Below are 21,780 nucleotides of genomic sequence, written 5' to 3'. Positions count from 1 at the left end.
CAGTGTATAACATCCGGCCCATTACCCCCAGTGTACAACATACAGCCCCATTACCTCCAGTGTATAACATCCGGCCCCATTACCCTCAGTGTATAACATCCAGCCCCATTGCCCCCAGTGTATAACATCCGGCCCCATTGCCCCCAGTGTATAAGATCCAAACCCATTGCCCCCAGAATATAATATCCAGCCCCATTACCCCCAGTGTATAACATCCAACCCCTCGCAGTGCCGTCTGCCATTACTAACATGACAGAACAGCTGGTGGTGCGAAGCTCACTGATACCAGCGCATCCTGTAATAGCAGACACCGAGGTAACAAGTCCGTTTATGACATTCCTTCCTCTTAAATCTTCCCCCATCACCTGTGAGTGATATTATTGAGAAGTGGAAGGAACCGCAAGAACTGAGTTACAAATTAGAGACCATGTAACGCTACAAAGCGGCGTCAGAGGACAGAAAAGTCCCCACCGCTCTGCTGACTCCATAACTGCAGAGTCCAGACCTCCTCTGGTAACATCAGCACAAACACTGGAGCTTCATGACTGAGCTGCAGCAGCCCTACATCACCAAGCACAATGCTGAGCCCTACATCAGCAAGCACAATGCCGAGCCATCCATCACCAAGCACAATGCTGAGCCGTACATCACCAAGCACAATGCCGAGCCATGCATCACCAAGCACAATGCCGAGCCATGCATCACCAAGCACAATGCCGAGCCATACATCACCAAGCACAATGCTGAGCCATACATCACCAAGCACAATGCTGAGCCATACATCACCAAGCACAATGCCGAGCCATCCATCACCAAGCACAATGCCGAGCCAAGCACAGTGCCGAGCCATACATCACCAAGCACAATGCCGAGCCATACATCACCAAGCACAATGTCGAGCCGTACATCACCAAGCACAGTGCCGAGTCATACATCACCAAGCACAATGCCGAGCCGTACATCACTAAGCACAATGCCGAGCCATACATCACCAAGCACAATGCCGAGCCATACATCACCAAGTACAATGCTGAGCCCTACATCAGCAAGCACAATGCCGAGCCATCCATCACCAAGCACAATGCTGAGCCGTACATCACCAAGCACAATGCCGAGCATGCATCACCAAGCACAATGCCGAGCCATGCATCACCAAGCACAATGCCGAGCCATACATCACCAAGCACAATGCTGAGCCATACATCACCAAGCACAATGCTGAGCCATACATCACCAAGCACAATGCCGAGCCATCCATCACCAAGCACAATGCCGAGCCCATACATCACCAAGCACAGTGCCGAGCCATACATCACCAAGCACAATGCCGAGCCATACATCACCAAGCACAATGTCGAGCCGTACATCACCAAGCACAGTGCCGAGTCATACATCACCAAGCACAATGCCGAGCCGTACATCACTAAGCACAATGCCGAGCCATACATCACCAAGCACAATGCCGAGCCATACATCACCAAGTACAATGCCGAGCCCTACATCACCAAGCACAATGCCGAGCCGTACATCACCAAGTACAATGCCGAGCCCTACATCACCAAGCACAATGCTGAGCCATATATCACCAAGCACAATGCCGAGCCCTACATCACCAAGCACAATGCCGAGCCATACATCACCAAGCACAATGCCGAGCCTTACATCACCAAGCACAATGCCGAGCCATACATCACCAAGCACAATGCCGAGCCGTACATCACCAAGTACAATGCCGAGCCCTACATCACCAAGCACAATGCTGAGCCATATATCACCAAGCACAATGCCGAGCCCTACATCACCAAGCACAATGCCGAGCCATACATCTCCAAGCACAATGCCGAGCCTTACATCACCAAGCACAATGCCGAGCCCTACATCACCAAGCACAGTGCCGAGCCATACATCACCAAGCACAATGCCGAGCCCTACATCACCAAGCACAGTGCCGAGCCATACATCACCAAGCACAATGCCGAACCGTACATCACCAAGCACAGTGCCGAGCCATACATCACCAAGCATAATGCCGAGCCATACATCACCAAGCATAATGCTGAGCCGTACATCACCAAGCACAATGCTGAGCCGTACATCACCAAGCACAATGCCGAGCCGTACATCACCAAGCACAATGCCGAGCTATACATCACCAAGCACAGTGCTGAGCCATACATCACCAAGCATAATGCTGAGCCGTACATCACCAAGCACAATGTCGAGCCATACATCACCAAGCACAATGCTGAGCCGTACATCACCAAGCACAATGCTGAGCCATACATCACCGAGCACAATGCCGAGCCGCACATGACCAAGCACAATGCCGAGCCGTATATCACCAAGCACAATGCCGAGCCGTACATCACCAAGCACAATGCTGAGTCATACATCACCAAGCACAATGCTGAGCCGTACATCACCAAGCACAATGCTGAGCCATACATCACCAAGCACAATGCTGAGCCGTACATCACCAAGCACAATGCTGAGCCGTACATCACCAAGCACAATGCTGAGCCGTACATCACCAAGCACAATGCTGAGCCATACATCACCAAGCACAATGCTGAGCCGTACATCACCAAGCACAGTGCTGAGCCGTACATCACCAAGCACAATGCAGAGCCGTACATTACCAAGCACAATGCTGAGCCATACATCACCAAGCACAAGGCCGAATGTTGGATGGAGCGGGTGTAAAGCTGTGGCGCCCTGGACTAGCCAGGTCATCACAGGGACTACAACACGACACCCCCACCCCGAGATAGGCACACCAGTCAGACACAAATCCTTGTTGCCTCCCTCCAGGGGCTGATGTCCACACCAGGTGGGGTGGAGCCAGGCGGTTGGCCCCACCCACTGAGGAGTTCACAGTCCTGGAGGCGGGAGAAGGAAGTCAGAGCAGATAGAGTTAGGGAAGTGGTAGCAGAGGAGCAAACTGACTGTGTCCGGGTACGTGGCCCGGGCACCGAGAGGAAGGTTGGCAGACGGTGGTGGCCATCTGCAGGAGAGGCAGATCAACGCGGAACCGTAGTACCGGGGACGGGCGGTGGCCCGCCGGTACCGGACCGGGGAGCGAAGTGAAGCCAGCACAAAGCGACAGGGCCTGCGGACCCCGACCAGGCTTGGAGTCGCCGTTAAACAGGTCAAATCCGTTAGTGACCGGAACCCCAGGGGTTTCCTAACAGCCAAGACCCGATAGAAGGCAACCGTCCAACCAGCAAAAGGGAAATACAGCTACCGCCACAGCTAGAATTCCAGAGCCTGCGGGCTAAAGGGCTCCTCCGGCACATATACGCTGGGGAGCGGGTTACCGGTGGGAAGCCATCGGAGCCGAACAGTACACCAGGTGCAGGGAAAGACAGCCGCCATTACCTCTCCGGGGAGAGGAACACAGCAGCCGGCTGCGGGACCCGTCCATCCAGCCGTTTGGTTTACCGGAGACTTTGCATGTTATTACCTGAGTGAGTACACCTGCACCGTCTGGCACCGCGCCGTGCTGTCTCTGCAACCCTGCACCTCACCAGCCCAGCCTCCCCGTCTCCTCACCGGGCCCCGGGACCACCAACCCCCTACCCACCGAGGGGAGAGAAACATCCCAGCTGCTCCCTACCATCGCTCCCGTGATCCCCGTCAATAGCAGCGGTGATGCCCATCTTCACCACGACCCGTGGGTGGCGTCACAGACCAAATCCCCAAACCAAGCCACCCCTTTTCACTCACGGGCGAGGAGCGCCGCTCGAGTCCCCGGATCCGGCCCACCGCTCGAGCCACCGAGCAGCAGCAGCGCCGGACCTGAGCGTTGTGAGCGCAGCGCCCCGCCGCCCGCGACAAAGCCACCACTAGACTTTCTGGTGACCAGATATCATATATCATATAGATACCAGATATTTTGGTGACCAGATATCGTCCAGCCATACAGCGCCCAGATAAACAGTGCTTACGTTGCTTATATATTGAGTAAATAAATTATATTAATGATACAATTATTAGTATTCTTCACATTTGTTAAATTAAATTGTCATATAGTGAGACGCAATGTCAGTTGGCACATTTTTGGGTTTTGTGGTCTGCAGCATTATAGAAATGACCTTGTCTCATGTGTTATTCCTTCCCTTTATACAAGAAGCCTTAGGGCCTTGCGGACAGCTACATAATAGAAAGTAGTAATTGCGCAATATTACAAAACACTTGAAGGATTTGCTTACCGCTGCAGGAATGACATGAAACCAGGATAGGCGCTGGCATTCTCCGAGAATTGCTCGTATTCTCTTATTATTAATGAATGGCATTTTACAGAACAAATTTAACTAAGAGAGCTGGCGTCCCTCCAAATACTTTCATTTCCGAAAATTAGAGCCTTTATTACGAAAAAAACGGCGATGTTAGATAAGTGCTTGTTTTTTTCTTTTAAATAAATGTCAAATAATTTATAAATTCTACTAAAAGCATTTCTCGTTGAAAGGAATCATATTTTCCTGTAAGATAAGAATCCGCTTAAAAAAAAAAAAAAAAAAGTCTCAAATTTACCAGTGTCTCTATATGACTGCAATACATGTCGGCTTAAAGGGAAACTCTGCTAATATAGGAAAATGTGGTCAGTAAATAGGGTTGTCATATTCTTTCAGTATTCTGGGCTCCTTCCTGGTAAATATGTTCCCCATCCTGGTATATATGTCCCCCATCCTGGTATATATCCCCCGTCCTGGTATATATCCCCCATTCTGGTATATATGTCCCCCATCCTGGTATACATGTCCCCCATTCTGGTATATATGTCCCCCATCCTGGTATACATGTCCTCCATCCTGGTATATATCCCCCATCCTGGGATATATGTCCCCCATCCTAGTATATATCCCCCATCCTGGTATATATGTGCCCATCCTGGTATATATCCCCCATCCTGGGATATATGTCCCCCATCCTAGTATATATCCCCCATCCTGGTATATATGTGCCCATCCTGGTATATATCCCCCATCCTGGTATATATGTCCCCCATCCTGGTATATATATATGTATATATTTTTCAGACTGACTGACCTTCATTTCTTAAAGTAATGATGGCCACTCGTTTTTCTTTACTTAGCAGCTTTTTTCTTGCCATAATACAAATTATAACAGTCTATTCAGTAGGACTATCAGCTGTGCATCCACCAGACGTCTGCACAACACAACTGATGGCCCCAACCCCATTTATACGGCAAGAAATCCCACTTATTAAACCTGACACGGCACACCTGTGAAGTGAAGACCATTTCCGGTGACTACCTCTTGAAGCTCATCAAGAGAATGCCAAGAGTGTGCAAAGCAGTAATCAAAGCAAAAGGTGGCTACTGAAGAACCTAGAATATAAGACATATTTTCAGTTGTTTCACACTTTTTTGTTAAGTATTTCATTCCACATGTGATAATTCATAGTTTTGATGTCTTCAATGTGAATCTACAATTTTCATGAAAATAAAGAAAACTCTTTGAATGAGAAGGTGTGTCCAAACTTTTGGTCTGTGCTGTATATGTCTCCAATCCTGGTGTATATGTCCCCCAAATCTGATATATATGTTCCCATCCTGGTATATATGTCTCCCATCCTAGTATATCTATTCCACATTCTAGCCCACATCCCGGTGTGTATATACAACCTCATCCTGGTAAAAATGTCCCCCATCCTGATATACAGTGCCTACAAGTAGTATTGAACCCCCTGCAGATTTAGCAGGTTTACACATTCGGAATTAACTTGGCATTGTGACATTTGGACTGTAGATCAGCCTGGAAGTGTGAAATGCAGCAAAAAAGAATGTTATTTCTTTTTTTATTTTTTTTTTAAATTGTGAAAAGTTTATTCAGAGGGTCATTTATTATTCAACCCCTCAAACCACCAGAATTCTGTTTGGTTCCCCTAAAGTATTAAGAAGTATTTCAGGCACAAAGAACAATGAGCTTCACATGTTTGGATTAATTATCTCTTTTTCCAGCCTTTTCTGACTAATTAAGACCCTCCCCAAACTTGTGAACAGCACTCATACTTGGTCAACATGGGAAAGACAAAGGAGCATTCCAAGGGCATCAGAGACAAGATCGTGGAGGGTCACAAGGCTGGCAAGGGGTACAAAACCCTTTCCAAGGAGTTGGGCCTACCTGTCTCCACTGTTGGGAGCATCATCCGGAAGTGGAAGGCTTATGGAACTACTGTTAGCCTTCCACGGCCTGGACGGCCTTTGAAAGTTTCCACCCGTGCCGAGGCCAGGCTTGTCCGAAGAGTCAAGGCAAACCCAAGGACAACAAGGAAGGAGCTCCGGGAAGATCTCATGGCAGTGGGGACATTGGTTTCAGTCAATACCATAAGTAACGTACTCCACCGCAATGGTCTCCGTTCCAGACGAGCCCGTAAGGTACCTTTACTTTCAAAGCGTCATGTCAAGGCTTGTCTACAGTTTGCTCATGATCACCTGGAGGACTCTGAGACAGACTGGTTCAAGGTTCTCTGGTCTGATGAGACCAAGATCGAGATCTTTGGTGCCAACCACACACGTGACGTTTGGAGACTGGATGGCACTGCATACGACCCCAAGAATACCATCCCTACAGTCAAGCATGGTGGTGGCAGCATCATGCTGTGGGGCTGTTTCTCAGCCAAGGGGCCTGGCCATCTGGTCCGCATCCATGGGAAGATGGATAGCACGGCCTACCTGGAGATTTTGGCCAAGAACCTCCGCTCCTCCATCAAGGATCTTAAGATGGGTCGTCATTTCATCTTCCAACAAGACAACGACCCAAAGCACACAGCCAAGAAAACCAAGGCCTGGTTCAAGAGGGAAAAAATCAAGGTGTTGCAGTGGCCTAGTCAGTCTCCTGACCTTAACCCAATTGAAAACTTGTGGAAGGAGCTCAAAATTAAAGTCCACATGAGACACCCAAAGAGCCTAGATAACTTGGAGAAGATCTGCATGGAGGAGTGGGCCAAGATAACTCCAGAGACCTGTGCCGGCCTGATCAGGTCTTATAAAAGACGATTATTAGCTGTAATTGCAAACAAGGGTTATTCCACAAAATATTAAACCTAGGGGTTGAATAATAATTGACCCACACTTTTATGTTGAAAATTTATTAAAATTTAACTGAGCAACATAACTTGTTGGTTTGTAAGACTTATGCATCTGTTAATAAATCCTGCTCTTGTTTGAAGTCTGCAGGCTCTAACTTATTTGCATCTTATCAAACCTGCTAAATCTGCAGGGGGTTGAAGACTACTTGTAGGCACTGTATATGTCCTCATCCCGGTATATATGTTCCCATCCTGGTATATATGTCCCCCATCCTAGTATATATATATATATATATATATATATATATATATATATATTCTCCATTCTAGTATATCTGTTCTAGCCCACATCCCGGTGTGTATATATAACCCCATCCTGGTAAAAATGTCCACATCCTGATATATATATGTCCTCCATCCTGGTATTTATGTCACCATCCTTATATATGTGTCCCCATACTGGGACCTCCTGGTATATACTGTCCCATCCTGGTATCTACTGTCCCTCTCCTGGTATATATGTTCCCAACCTGGTAAATATGTCTCGGTTCTGTATAATGCAAAAAACAACAACGTTATACTCATCGTCGCCGACTCCCACGTAGTGCAGCGTCCTCCTGTGTAGCCAGTGCACAGTGACAGGCAGCTTTCTTCAGCGTCGGTGCTATTGCAATGCGGGTCGTCATTGCAATGCACCACCCTTACTCACTGGGATGTGGATGAAAGCTGCCAGCTTCTGTTTGGCCGGCAGCATATATCGCAGTACAGGGACTCGATGGCTCTCTGCACCGCAATACATTTCAGCTGGATGTGCAACCTCAGACACATATCCAGCTGAAGTAGTGGCTGGGGTTGGCGGGCCCCCTGCACTCCTGGGCCCGGTCGTGATTGCGATCCCTGTGACTGCAACCTTTCCACCCCTGAATACTGAGTACCTTTTCTCTAGGTATGAGCTCTATCAGGTCATGTAAGAGCTAAGCTCTACCCCTAATCAGCTCTCATCAGTGTTAGTGATCACCAGGTAGCTCTAAAAAGGGCTAACAAGGGCTGGCTACTATAACTATCAGGCCTTCAGTCTTTAACACCTCTGTGGCATGTAGACTTACACAGGAGCCCTGGGGTGAATACTTGGAGTAGTCGCTGGCCGGTGGTGCAGGCTGGCAGGAATAGTCAGAATGTTCCTCTTTCTCATTGCAATCCAATTTCTATACTGTAAAAGCCAGTGGCAGTTACAGTATATTGACGACATATTTTTCCCATGTAATTTACAGTGCCTTTTCTCTAGGTATCAGGCACATACTGTACAGTTGTGTAACAGATAAGCTCCACTCCTAACAATCAGCTGTAATTTGTAGGATAATATGGCATCAAATCTTCTATTCTTCTGCAATGCCACCATAGGGATATTAAGCAATATAAGTTTTTTATTAAAAATCAGAAGGCTGTACTTGTAATGTATGGAAATGTTGGGTCCACCAGGATGTACTTAACAGCTATTCCTCTCTCTGTTTAGCAGATTAAGTTCCATATACAAAATGCTTTCTATAAACTATCATCCAGCGGAAATTAAAGTCCTGCTGTGATGCCCCTGGACTATCAGGTCAGCATAGGGTACTGCACAAACTGCCCTCCCGTGCGGTATTCCAAACCCCCATGGTTCTGGGGCTCTATCTTGTAGTGTTGTCTCCAACAGCAAATCAAATCCTAGATACACCCTGCACCACACCCACCAGACACACCAGTGGGCGGCTGGAGTGGAATAGAGTTGCCCACCTGGGGGGTCAGGGAGGGGAGGTGAGGAGTGTAGAGAGTCGTAAGTCGTGAAGTAGAGAGAGAGGAAGTGAGAAGAGTTTGGGAGTGGTGGCGGTCGCAGAGGATTGCGGCTAGGAGCCGGGACCTGTCAAGGAGGATGGTTAGCAGCCTGGCACTGTCACCGGTCCGGGACCGAAGGCACGACGGGGTACACGGACCCTAGGTCAGGGAGAAGCTTCAGGCAACCCGACAATTCACCTGAGGAGAACGGAGCCTTTATGATCTGTTCCCACCCGCTCCAGAATCGGGGTACTAGCGCAATGAGGGGGATACGGCTTTCCAACAAAACGGTCCAGAAAATCCCAAGCGTGAGCCCTGAAAGCAGGCTCCCACACTTAGCCACAGTGGGGAGCGGGGCCCAGCAAGTTTTAGACTACTGAGCCACCATGTTGAAGTTAAACTTAGTGCCAGGAGGCAGGTCATGGATTACCAAGCAACACCACAGGGGACGGGACCCGGATGTGCTCCCCTCAAGCGGCAGCGATACCCCAAAATTTGGTTTACCCGGTTGTCAGCGTCTGCTTATTGACTCATTGAGTACCTGAGTGACCCCTGCATTCTACCGCATCCCACCGAGTCCCGGGGCCTTCTCCTACCCATGGAGGGCGACGACACCTTAGCTGCCCCACTCCATCACCCCGGGTACTCCCAATGACAGCAGCAGTACTCCCAATTACCACACACCACGGGTGGAAGCGCGAACTATATCTCCCCTGTAAATACCCCCCTTCTTCATTGGGGTGTGGCCCCTAAGCCCCCGGTACGGAGACCCTCGAGCCACGAATAATCACCCCCGGATCCGAGCGATTCGACCGCTGCAGGGGCACTGTATGCACTGCCATACATTTCCCATGGTAATACAATACTGACAGTGCCTGTTCTCTAGGTATCAGCCACAGAAAGTCTGTAATAATTAAACGCTGCCCCTAATCAGTTACAATCAGTGGGATGATCTGCCAAGTGTTCAATTCCCATACAGTATGTCATGGGGCTACCACAACCAAAAGTGGCCTAAGGGTCAGACGGTCACAGCACGTGGCTACACGCCCGCCTGCGGTGGTTGGAGCGGCTTTGCTTTCCAGTTAACCGTGCAGATTTCCCTTGTGCTAATGCTGCAAGGGTTAAAGCTGTTCTCTTATCTCCTATGGCTTTCCATCCTAGCCTAGCTCAGCTGTTCTGTTTTATCCACTCCCCTCTGGTATAAGTACTCACCTCTTAGCTTGGATGATTGGCAGTGATAGCCTGCTATACCTTGGTATCTTGGTGGAGGTGGGAGCTGTGGAAAGACAAGTTGCTTTGGACTTGTTTCTGAAGATAGCAGTTTCTTTAACCTTGTGTGTATTATTCCCTTTGTGTTGTTATCATAGAGCAAGACTAGTGTTCCAGCTGCCCTGCCCACTAGTCAGGGCTGTAATTAGGGTAAGTCAGGGGTAGGAACGTGATCTCTGCAATATGTTATTTACAGTACCTTTTCTCTAGGTATCAGGTGACCACAGTTATGTAACTGCTAATCACCAACAACAAGCAGGGCTAGTGTTCCTGCTGTTGTGCGCACTAGTCAGGGCTGAAATTAGGGTAAGTCAGGGGTAGGAACGCGATTGCTACACTATGTTATTTACAGTACCTTTTCTCTAGGTATCAGGTGACTACAGTTATGTAACTACTAATTTCCACCAACAACAGGCAGGACTAGTTTTCCTGCTGCTGTGCGCACTAGTCAGGGCCGTGCTTAGGGTAAGGAAAGGGTAGAAATGTGATCGCCACACTATGTTATTTACAGTACCTTTTCTCTAGGTATCAGGTGACTACAGTTATGTAACTGCTAGTCTCCACCAACAACAAGCAGGACTAGTGTTCCTGCTGCTGTGCGTACTAGTCAGGGCTGTAATTACGGTAAGTCAGGGGAAGGAACGTGATCTCTGCAATATGTTATTTACAGTACCTTTTCTCTAGGTATCAGGTGACTACAGTTATGTAACTACTAATTTCCACCAACAACAAGCAGGACTAGTGTTCCTGCTGCTGTGCACACTAGTCAGGGCTGTAATTAGGGTAAGTCAGCGGTAGGAATGTGATTGCCACACTATGTTATTTACAGTACCTTTTCTCTAGGTATCAGGTGACTACAGTTATTTATATGCTAATCTCCACCAATGGGATCATCTGGTAGCAGATATTCTATTCCTTTGCAGCACCACTATAGGAGAAATTCATAAGTCCACAGTCACTTCAATTCAGGAAGTGACTATAGTGGATCAATGCTGCAGCCAGTGATTGTCTGCAGTGTTATCAATACAGCAGGAAGTACAGAAACCTGCAGGTGACCGGGAAACATCTGAAGGGAAGCCACTTTTGTAATACTTATTTTCTCCTGAAGTGGCACTGCAGGGGAATTGTACACCTATTGTCAACATAAACCCTTGATTACAGATAGTCTTTAAAGGAGGTGCTTAATTGTTACATAACTGTTGTAATGCGGACGCCCACTGGACCACAGAGAGGACCTGGGCTTACCCTTTAATGTGAGGGGCTTATTTAAGCGCCTACCTCAACGTGGACACCAGGTACCACTCCCAGTGCAGTGACCGGGATTGTGGCAGCTGACCCCCCCCAGAGACAGGTGACAGACTTGGATATAGACGGGTCCAGATTGGGTGAATAAGGTAGGCTGGCCAGGCGGGTACAGACAGGAACGGTGGGCATGGCAGGGAAAGGCAGGTATGGGAAGGAAGACACAGGAATAACAAGACCTGACAACTAGCTAGCAGACTCAGATACTGACTAACCGAATGTATTGCGCAGGCACCTCCCCTAATGGGAGGGTGCCTTAAATGCACAGTGCCTCTCTGCCATAGACTGAGAGGCAGTTCTGGGAAATGGCACGCCGGCCATATAAGAGTAGGGTCAGTGTGCGTGAGTGCGTCTTAGGTGCACTATTGGGGACCCTGAGCGGCATGTACGTGACCCGGGAGGGGAAGGAGGCAGTTGCACATGTGAATGGCCAGGTGAGTATGTGATCCAGGCGGGGTGGTGAGTAAGTCGGCGTCTCTGCAGAGATGCCGGCGCTACAACCATATGTATCTCATACCTGGACAAAAAGGCACGGGAAGCAACTAGTACAGAGAATAGCACGGGAAGTACTGAAACAGGAATAGTAGGGGATCAGCAGAGTGAATATTGCTTATTTTATTATTTTACCATTTTTTAACTATTTTAACACATTTTTCTAGACTGGACAATTCCTTTAATTCAGTAGACTGGTTGTGTATGGACATGTCGGATCCTCCAGAGCAAAGGACGCTCCTCTTTACAGAATGGATGCGGGCACTGAAAGGTATGGAATTTGGAAGGAGTTTTACAATACAATATTTCTGAGGATTAATATCAGGGTGGAAGACAGTTTTAAACCAACAGTCTTCTCTTTGTTCTTCCAGACTCCAAAACAGCAAAATCAAGGAAACGAATGCCCCCGATGCCTGGAGAATATCGACTCCAAATGTCATTAGTCATGTTAATGAAAAGCTTGTAATTAAGTGCCGTCTTGTCTGTTCCAATGAAGCTTTCTACAATCTGCAGAGGCCTTGTTTTCTACATAACCCAAAAAAAATAAGTCTCAGCTCGGATCCATCGTCTTCATTAAATTATCCTGAGTGAGTGAATGCCAGAAGACGAGCTCATATAACAAAGCGGTACTTCATCTCTGCTTCTCCAAACTTAGTGACTGGGAGATGTAGCAGAGCCAAATTCGTCATTTTGCGACATTGACAGGATTGTGCAGTCTTTGTTAAGTTGCAAAACTTTTTCTATAGACAGTGGTTTGGGGCTTTTTCCATAATAGCTGTCTACAGGCTTCTTCAATAGATCGGAAATGAACCTACAGGATAGCCGCCTATAGGTGGCACCAGAGAGACAGATTTCTTCCTTCCGGAGGGGAGCTAATTTGCATACCTGTTCCCAGGGGACATTTTTTGGCTTGTAAGAATCCCTATGCCACAAAGGAGAAACTGTATCCCAACCATCCAAGAAAAGAATGACAAGGAAAGCTCTTCCTGTAAGGGAAATCTTCCTATGGTGCCAGGAGGTGTAAGTATAATGAGTTTCCAAGAATATGGGTGTCCATCACCAAAATATCCTGTTATACCTGTCACAATGTGACTGTAGGTAAGCGAGGGACAAGGGCTCCTATGCTGTCCCTCATGCTAGGAGTCTCTGACCTCAGGGTACCCCTAATGGTGGAGATGGCTGAGTCTCATGCTTGACTGGAACTAACCTGATTGTCACCTCCAACCAGTGAAGGAAGGGGCAGGAGCGAGATAGAAACATAGACAAAGACAGATGCAAGAAAACAAAACTCTGACACACTGCAAACACACAGGAACAAACATTGAGCGACTCAGGAGAAAAGTAAGTGCAGGAAGGTAGCAACAAAAAGACAACAAGGGTTAACACCACAACCGCACACAGCATCAAGAACTGCACCCACCAGTTACGCTGGATCACACCCCCTCACCAGACTAGCTAAGACAAACTATAGCAGGCAGAGACGGAAGGATCTAGCCAGCATATATAGGAGGGAAGCAGATCCAATTGACTTCCCCACAACATAGGATCAAAGGAGACTAAGACGCAGACAAGCAGTGATTAACTCGTGGTAGCCTGACCATGAACTACCAATCTGTTGGTCAACACTCGAGTCTTCCTGCACTGATAACAGACCTCAGAGAAGATTGCAGACGGAGTGTCAGAATCTATAGTCTGAACAGAGCCCGACGTCACCATGACCTCCGTGTGACAATATCATATCTCAGTGAGTACCCTTTAAGCTAAAGGATAGATAAATATATAGATAGATAGAGGGATAGATAGATAGATAGATAGATAGAGGGATAGATAGAGGGATAGATAGATGGATAGATAGAGGGATAGATAGATAGATAGATAGATAGATAGATAGATAGAGGGATAGATAGATGGATAGATAGATAGATAGATAGATGGCTAGATAGATAGAGGGATAGATAGATAGAGCGATAGATAGAGGGATAGATAGATAGATAGATAGATAGATAGATAAATAGATAGATAGATAGAGGGATAGATAGAGGGATAGATAGAGGGATAGATAGATAGATAGATAGATAGATAGATAGATAGATGGATAGATAGAGGGATGGATAGATGGATAGATAGAGGGATAGATAGATAGATAGATAGATAGATAGATAGATAGATAGATAGATAGATAGATAGATAGAGGGATAGATGGATAAATAGAGGGATAGATAGATAGATAGAGGGATAGATAGATGGATAGATAGATAGATAGAGGGATAGATAGATAGATAGAGGGATAGATAGATAGATAGATAGATAGAGGGATAGATAGAGGGATAGATAGAGGGATAGATAGATAGATAGAGGGATAGATAGAGGGATAGATAGAGGGATAGATAGATAGATAGATAGATAGATAGAGGGATAGATAGAGGGATAGATAGATAGATAGATAGATAGAGGGATAGATAGATAGATAGATAGATAGATAGATAGATAGATAGAGGGATAGATAGATAGATAGAGGGATAGATAGAGGGATAGATAGATAGATATGTGTACACTGTACTCCTGTTTGCACATTAAGTTCTTTTTCAAGCATTTCTTATAGACCATACCCTGACTGCAGACACAGTGCAGAGCACAATACAGGAGGACCTCACATAAGATCCAAGTGCAAGAGATGATGAAGTGAGGAGATGACGCGGCTCCAAACTCCAAGCCCAGCAGTGATTGGAAGTAACATTTGCTAATTGCTAATTTAATTAAACAGTCTTGTTCTGCGCAGGGTTTTATGGTCGCACAATCTGCTCAGAAACACTCAGGCAGGATTCTCTATTTGGCAGAACCCTGAAAATATGGATTTGATGGTCCACAGCCAAAATGTGAATCATGGAGCCGTTTCAGTGTTCACAGCCCGTCTCTGCTCCACTGGATCGTTTAGTGAGCGAGGATGTCAGAGCTTCAACGACTCCCCCCGACATGATGCACAGGGAAATCACTCATGTCACCAAGCAGGACACCAAAATCACCTCTACATCACTATATACTAAAGAGAGTAAAGAGATAGATAGATAGATAGATAGATAGATAGAGAGAGAGATAGAAGGATAGATAGATAGATAGATAGATAGATAGATAGATAGATAGATAGATAGATAGATGGATAGATAGAGAGATAGAAGGATAGATAGATAGATAGATAGATAGATAGATAGATAGATAGATAGATAGATAGATAGATAGATGGATGGATAGATAGAAGGATAGATAGATAGATAGAGGGATAGAGGGATAGATAGATAGAAAGAAGGATAGATAGATAGATAGATAGATAGATAGATAGAAGGATAGAGAGAGGGATAGATAGATAGATAGATAGATAGATAGATAGATGGATGGATAGATAGAAGGATAGATAGATAGATAGATAGATAGATAGATAGAAGGATAGATAGATAGATAGAAGGATAGATAGATAGATAGATAGATAGAAGGATAGATAGATAATAGATAGATAGATAGAAGGATAGATAGATAGATATATAGATAGATAGATGGATATATAGATAGAAGGATAGATAGACAGATAGATAGAGAGATAGATAGATAGAAGGATAGATAGATAGATAGAAGGATACATAGATAGAGGGATAGATAGATGGATGGATAGATAGAAGGATAGATAGACAGATAGAAGGATAGATAATAGATAGATAATAGATACATAGGTGGATGGATAGATAGAAGGACTAATGGATAGATACATAGATAGATAGATAGAAAGATCAATGGAGATAGATAGATAGAATGATAGATAGATTAGATACATAGAGGGATAGATAGATAGATGGAGCAATGGAAAGATAGATAGATAGATAGATAGATAGATAGAGGGATAGATATAGATAGAGGGATAGATAGAGGGATAGATATAGATAGATAGATAGAGGGATAGATAGAGGGATAGATAAATAGATAGATAGATAGATAGAGGGATAGATAGATAGAGGGATAGATAGATAGATAGATAGATAGATAGATAGATAGAGGGATAGATATAGATAGAGGGATAGATAGATAGATAGATGGAGCAATGGATAGATAGATAGATAGAGGGATAGATATAGATAGAGGGATAGATAGAGGGATAGATATAGATAGATAGATAGATAGATAGATAGATAGATAGATAGATAGAGGGAAAGATAGAGGGATAGATAGAGGGATAGATAAATAGATAGATAGATAGATAGAGGGATAGATAGATAGAGGGATAGATAGATAGATAGATAGAGGGATAGATATAGATAGAGGGATAGATAGAGGGATAGATATAGATAGATAGATAGAGGGATAGATAGATAGAGGGATAGATAGATAGATAGATAGATAGAGGGATAGATATAGATAGAGGGATAGATAGATAGATAGATGGAGCAATGGATAGATAGATAGATAGAGGGATAGATATAGATAGAGGGATAGATAGAGGGATAGATATAGATAGATAGATAGATAGATAGATAGATAGAGGGAAAGATAGAGGGATAGATAGAGGGATAGATAAATAGATAGATAGATAGATAGAGGGATAGATAGATAGAGGGATAGATAGATAGATAGATAGAGGGATAGATATAGATAGAGGGATAGATAGATAGATAGATAGATAGATGGAGCAATGGATAGATAGATAGATAGATAGATAGAGGGATAGATAGATAGATAGATAGAGGGATAGATAGATAGATAGAGGGATAGATAGATAGCTTCAAAAGGAACCTGAAGACCCACCTCTTCTGACAAGCCTACAACCTGCCGTAACCCTCAGTCTGATGCAGCGCCGCACAACCAGCTCTACCCTAACCTACAGTATCCTCCCCCATTCCCTGTAGACTGTGAGCCCTCGCGGGCAGGGTCCTCTCTCCTCCTCGCGGGCAGGGTCCTCTCTCCTCCTGTACCTGTCTGTGCCTTGTATTGTTTATGATTATTGTACTTGTCCCTATTATGTGTACCCCTTTCATATGTAAAGCGCCATAATAATAATAAATAATAATAATAATAGATAGACAGATGATGTGCATGTCCCGTATGTTGCAGGCTTCCTCGCTCTCCCGTGTGATGTGACCTCTAGTGGTGACTCGCGCTGTGATGTAAATGATTGCTGCTGGATATAGAAGCATATAGCAGAAGATTCCTGTACGGCGGTGAGTCTTATATAATGACACACAGCGGATCAGATGAACATGACAAACTCAGCTCTGCTACATCGGAGCAGCTGAATACAAGCTCCTGTGCCGGAGTGAACAGCGTGCTCCATCCTTTCCTCTGAAGCTCTTAAACTAGCAGCGATCTCAGGGATTCCTCGCAACCCATACCCATTGATGAACACCACAGTCAGCCCCTTCCCAAACCTCAAATGGCTGACAAAAAAGCAGTGACCATGGACTCTCAAAGTGTCACTTACCTGGGCACGGGGCATCTCCGAAACTCTCCTTGCCGCCATGTTTAAGGTGCCCCCCACCAACTTGCTGGTTGTCTGTAGGTTAATGGGGGCAGTCTGTGGGGGTTCGGCGCTGTTGGCCGATGACGGTGCTGAGGCCGTAGCTGTTTTCTGGCCGTTGAGGTGTGCAGTCACCATCGTGACGGGTGCTTTGGCCGGGACGACTGAGATGGCAATGCCCCCTTGACTGTTTGGTGCCCTGATGAGCGGGATGGGCTTGGCACTTTCCACAGGACAGCTCCGGACCGCCAGCTTCTGCCGGGCAAAAAAATAAGAGGGGTAAGTTCAAGTAGCCACGAAAACCCAGCGCGCCCTCCTACATGTCTCCACGCACCTCCTTCTGCACCACCTACCGGAGCCGGCACAAAAGGGACATCTTACTGCACAAATCAGCGAGCACCATCTGGCTCTGATATTGGCATTAGGCTTTACATGCTCGGAGCAGAAGATGGGTGATTGAGGAAGCTCATCCCACACAGAAGGAGGCCGCCCCACATCCCACAGCAGCGTCCTACTGATGAAACGACTCCAACCGGGCACATTTAGGGCAGCAACTCCATGAATTGTGCAGCGTTTATTCCTAACCACAAGGTCTTCTGTTCCTACGTGATTCCAGCTGAGCCGCCTGCCGAGAGCACAAGCCTCACAATCTGAAGCATCCCTCTCCCCGTTGTGCCATTGATTTGCGGAAAACAAATGAGGGACATTCAGATTTTATTCTCATTTTAGACCTGGATTTTATATAATAAGGGTGGAGACTGCAAAGCTCTAAAATTACTATTAGGGTGGAGAATACAAAGTTCTAAAATAATATAAGGGTGGAGAATACAAAGTTCTAAAATAATATAAGGGTGGAGAATACAAAGCTCTAAAATTGCTATAAAGGTAGAGAATACAAAGCTGTAAAATTACTATAAGGGTAGAGAATACAAAGCTGTAAAATTACTATAAAGGTAGAGAATGCAAAGCTCTAAAATTACTATAAGGGTGGAGAATACAAAGCGCTAAAATTACTATAAGGTGGAGAATACAAAGCTCCAAAATTACTATAAGGGTGGAGAATACAAAGCGCTAAAATTACTATAAGGTGGAGAATACAAAGCTCCAAAATTACTATAAGGTAGAGAATACAAAGCTCTAAAATTACTATAAAGGTGGAGAATACAAAGCTGTAAAATTACTATAAGGTGGAGAATACAAAGCTCTAAAATTACTATAAAGGTGGAGAATACAAAGCTCTAAAATTACTATAAGGGTGGAGAATACAAAGCTGTAAAATTACTATAAAGGTGGCGAATACAAAGCTCTAAAATTACTATAAGGGTAGAGAATACAAAGCTCTAAAATTACTATAAAGGTGGAGAATACAAAGCTGTAAAATTACTATAAGGTGGAGAATACAAAGCTCTAAAATTACTATAAGGTGGAGAATACAAAGCTCTAAAATTACTATAAGGGTGGAGAATACAAAGCTCTAAAATTACTATAAGGGTGGAGAATACAAAGCGCTAAAATTACTATAAGTTGGAGAATACAAAGCTCCAAAATTACTATAAGGGTGGAGAATACAAAGCTGTAAAATTACTATAAAGGTGGCGAATACAAAGCTCTAAAATTACTATAAGGGTAGAGAATACAAAGCTCTAAAATTACTATAAAGGTGGAGAATACAAAGCTGTAAAATTAATATAAGGTGGAGAATACAAAGCTCTAAAATTACTATAAGGGTAGAGAATACAAAGCTCTAAAATTACTATAAGGGTGGAGAATACAAAGCTTTAAAATTACTATAAAGGTAGAGAATACAAAGCTGTAAAATTACTATAAGGTGGAGAATACAAAGCTGTAAAATTACTATAAGGTGGAGAATACAAAGCTCTAAAATTACTATAAGGTGGAGAATACAAAGCTCTAAAATTACTATAAGGTGGAGAATACAAAGCTCTAAAATTACTATAAGGGTAGAGAATACAAAGCTGTAAAATTACTATAATGGTGGAGAATACAAAGCGCTAAAATATAAGAGTGGAGAATACAAAGCTCTAAAATTACTATAAGGGTGGAGAATGCAAAGCTCTAAAATTACTATAAGGGTGGAGAATACAAAGCGCTAAAATTACTATAACGGTGGAGAATACAAAGCGCTAAAATTACTATAATGGTGGAGAATACAAAGCTCTAAAATTACTATAAGGTGGAGAATACAAAGCTCTAAAATTACTATAAGGGTGGAGAATGCAAAGCTCTAAAATTACTATAAGGGTGGAGAATACAAAGCGCTAAAATTACTATAACGGTGGAGAATACAAAGCGCTAAAATTACTATAATGGTGGAGAATACAAAGCTCTAAAATTACTATAAGGGTGGAGAATGCAAAACTCTAAAATTACTATAAGGGTGGAGAATACAAAGCGCTAAAATTACTATAAGGGTGGAGAATACAAAGCTCTAAAATTACTATAAGGGTGGAGAATACAAAGCTGTAAAATTACTATAAGGGTGGAGAATACAAAGCGCTAAAATTACTATAAGGTGGAGAATACAAAGCTGTAAAATTACTATAAAGGTGGAGAATACAAAGCTCTAAAATTACTATAAAGATGGAGAATACAAAGCTGTAAAATTACTATAAGGTGGAGAATACAAAGCTCTAAAATTACTATAAGGGTGAAGAATACAAAGCTGTAAAATTACTATAAGGGTGGAGAATACAAAGCGCTAAAATTACTATAATGGTGGAGAATACAAAGCTCTAAAATTACTATAAGGGTGGAGAATACAAAACTCTAAAATTACTATAAGGGTAGAGAATACAAAGCGCTAAAATTACTATAAGAGTGGAGAATACAAAGCTCTAAAATTACTATAAGGGTGAAGAATACAAAACTTTAAAATTACTATAAAGATGGAGAACACAAAGCTCTAAAATTACTATAAGGGTGGAGAATACAAAACTCTAAAATTAATATAAGGGTAGAGAATACAAAGTTCTAAAATTGATATAAGGGTGGAGAGAGTAGAAAGTTCTAAAATTACTATAAGGGTGGAGAAAGTCACAGAGTGTCACCAGCAGGTTGTACAGAGACACAGAGAGATTGGAAGAGTCACAGAAAGGCAGAGAAGTGGACGTCCTTTGGCCACATCCCACACTGACGACCGCTTCATTGTGAACTAGATGATAAAGGCCACCTAATTCCAGGCACATTGAAGGGAGGTGAGAGGCCCCCAAGTGTTACGTCATACCATTAGAATCTGTTTACATTAGCGTGGTCTGTGTGCTAGACGACCTGCAAGCTATATATATTTACCCATATAGATTTATGCACAGAAGCATATAAGTCAATATATTTCTAAAGGTTCTATTGACATGATTTTTTCACCAGATGTTGGTAACAACTCATCCAATCCACACAGGCAAAGAAATCAAACTATAGATGCCCATAAATTACGTTATGTGTAATAAGGAGGAATATATGCAAACTAGAAAAGAGAAGCGCTGATAGGGTTTTACCAGATTACATATACGGTTTAGCATATATCAAAATACACTCACCGATTCAGGTTGTGAGAGGTCACAACCACCATAGATAGCATCAGATAATGGCGGCTGCAGCGGCCCCACGTGTTTGCAGATCAAAGTGGAGAAGGAGAAGGGGTTAAACCCGCGCAATCCGCCAGATAAATTCAGAGGAGATGTTGATAATTCAGAACATTCTTTTATTCCATGGGTCTACGCGTTTCCAGGTCTGTGACCTCTTCTTCAGGACCAGTAAATCAACACTACATGTACATACAAATGAAGCTCTTTTATACCTGTGGTAACCACAAAGTACCGCCTCCCGGCACTTTGAAAAAAGTCAGAAGGGAAAGAAAAAAAAAAAATTCTGCATGCATGATACAGCGTTTTTCACAGATATCATATACTTTGTAGAATGCTATTATACTGGTCATAAAAACAATTTATATGAGAAATACACATTCATAAAATGGAAAATTATAAAATAAAAAGAAAAGGAAAGAAAAAAAGTCAAAAATCAGGACACGAACTCCAAGAACATTGCCCATAAGGTAACCTTTGATTTTTGTGGTGTACGCCACCAGTAGTTCTCAAAAAGCTGTGTATCCCTAAAGTTATGTTCACAAGGTTGTGATATATGCGTTCAATTAAATAAAACATATGTTTAATAAATATATTAAAAACATTTCAATATAGAAAAATAGCCCCGACTATTAGGAATATTGTGGCACCCAGTAGGTTGAGAGTTCCTATTGATTCTAAAGAAGAGGAACGCTCAATTGGGGTCTCAAAATGCTACAGCAAAAATTGTCTATGCTGTACATCCATTGCACACA

At 44.0% G+C, this 21,780-nt stretch overlaps 1 protein-coding gene across 1 annotated transcript in view; it reads right to left on the bottom strand.

The window, feature by feature from the left end:
* The window catches only part of PHF21B (PHD finger protein 21B), a 164,294-nt gene that overhangs the window by 98,723 nt on the left and 43,791 nt on the right, over nt 1-21,780 (bottom strand). The window contains exon 2 of the mRNA XM_075344209.1: nt 17,391-17,681. Coding sequence (XP_075200324.1) covers nt 17,391-17,681 — 291 coding nt within the window. The remainder of the gene's footprint in view (nt 1-17,390; nt 17,682-21,780) is intronic.

The sequence above is a fragment of the Anomaloglossus baeobatrachus genome, chromosome 4, assembly GCF_048569485.1.
Source record: "Anomaloglossus baeobatrachus isolate aAnoBae1 chromosome 4, aAnoBae1.hap1, whole genome shotgun sequence".
In the NCBI taxonomy this organism is placed as follows: domain Eukaryota; kingdom Metazoa; phylum Chordata; class Amphibia; order Anura; family Aromobatidae; genus Anomaloglossus; species Anomaloglossus baeobatrachus.
This window is presented reverse-complemented; position numbering and strand designations above follow the sequence as displayed.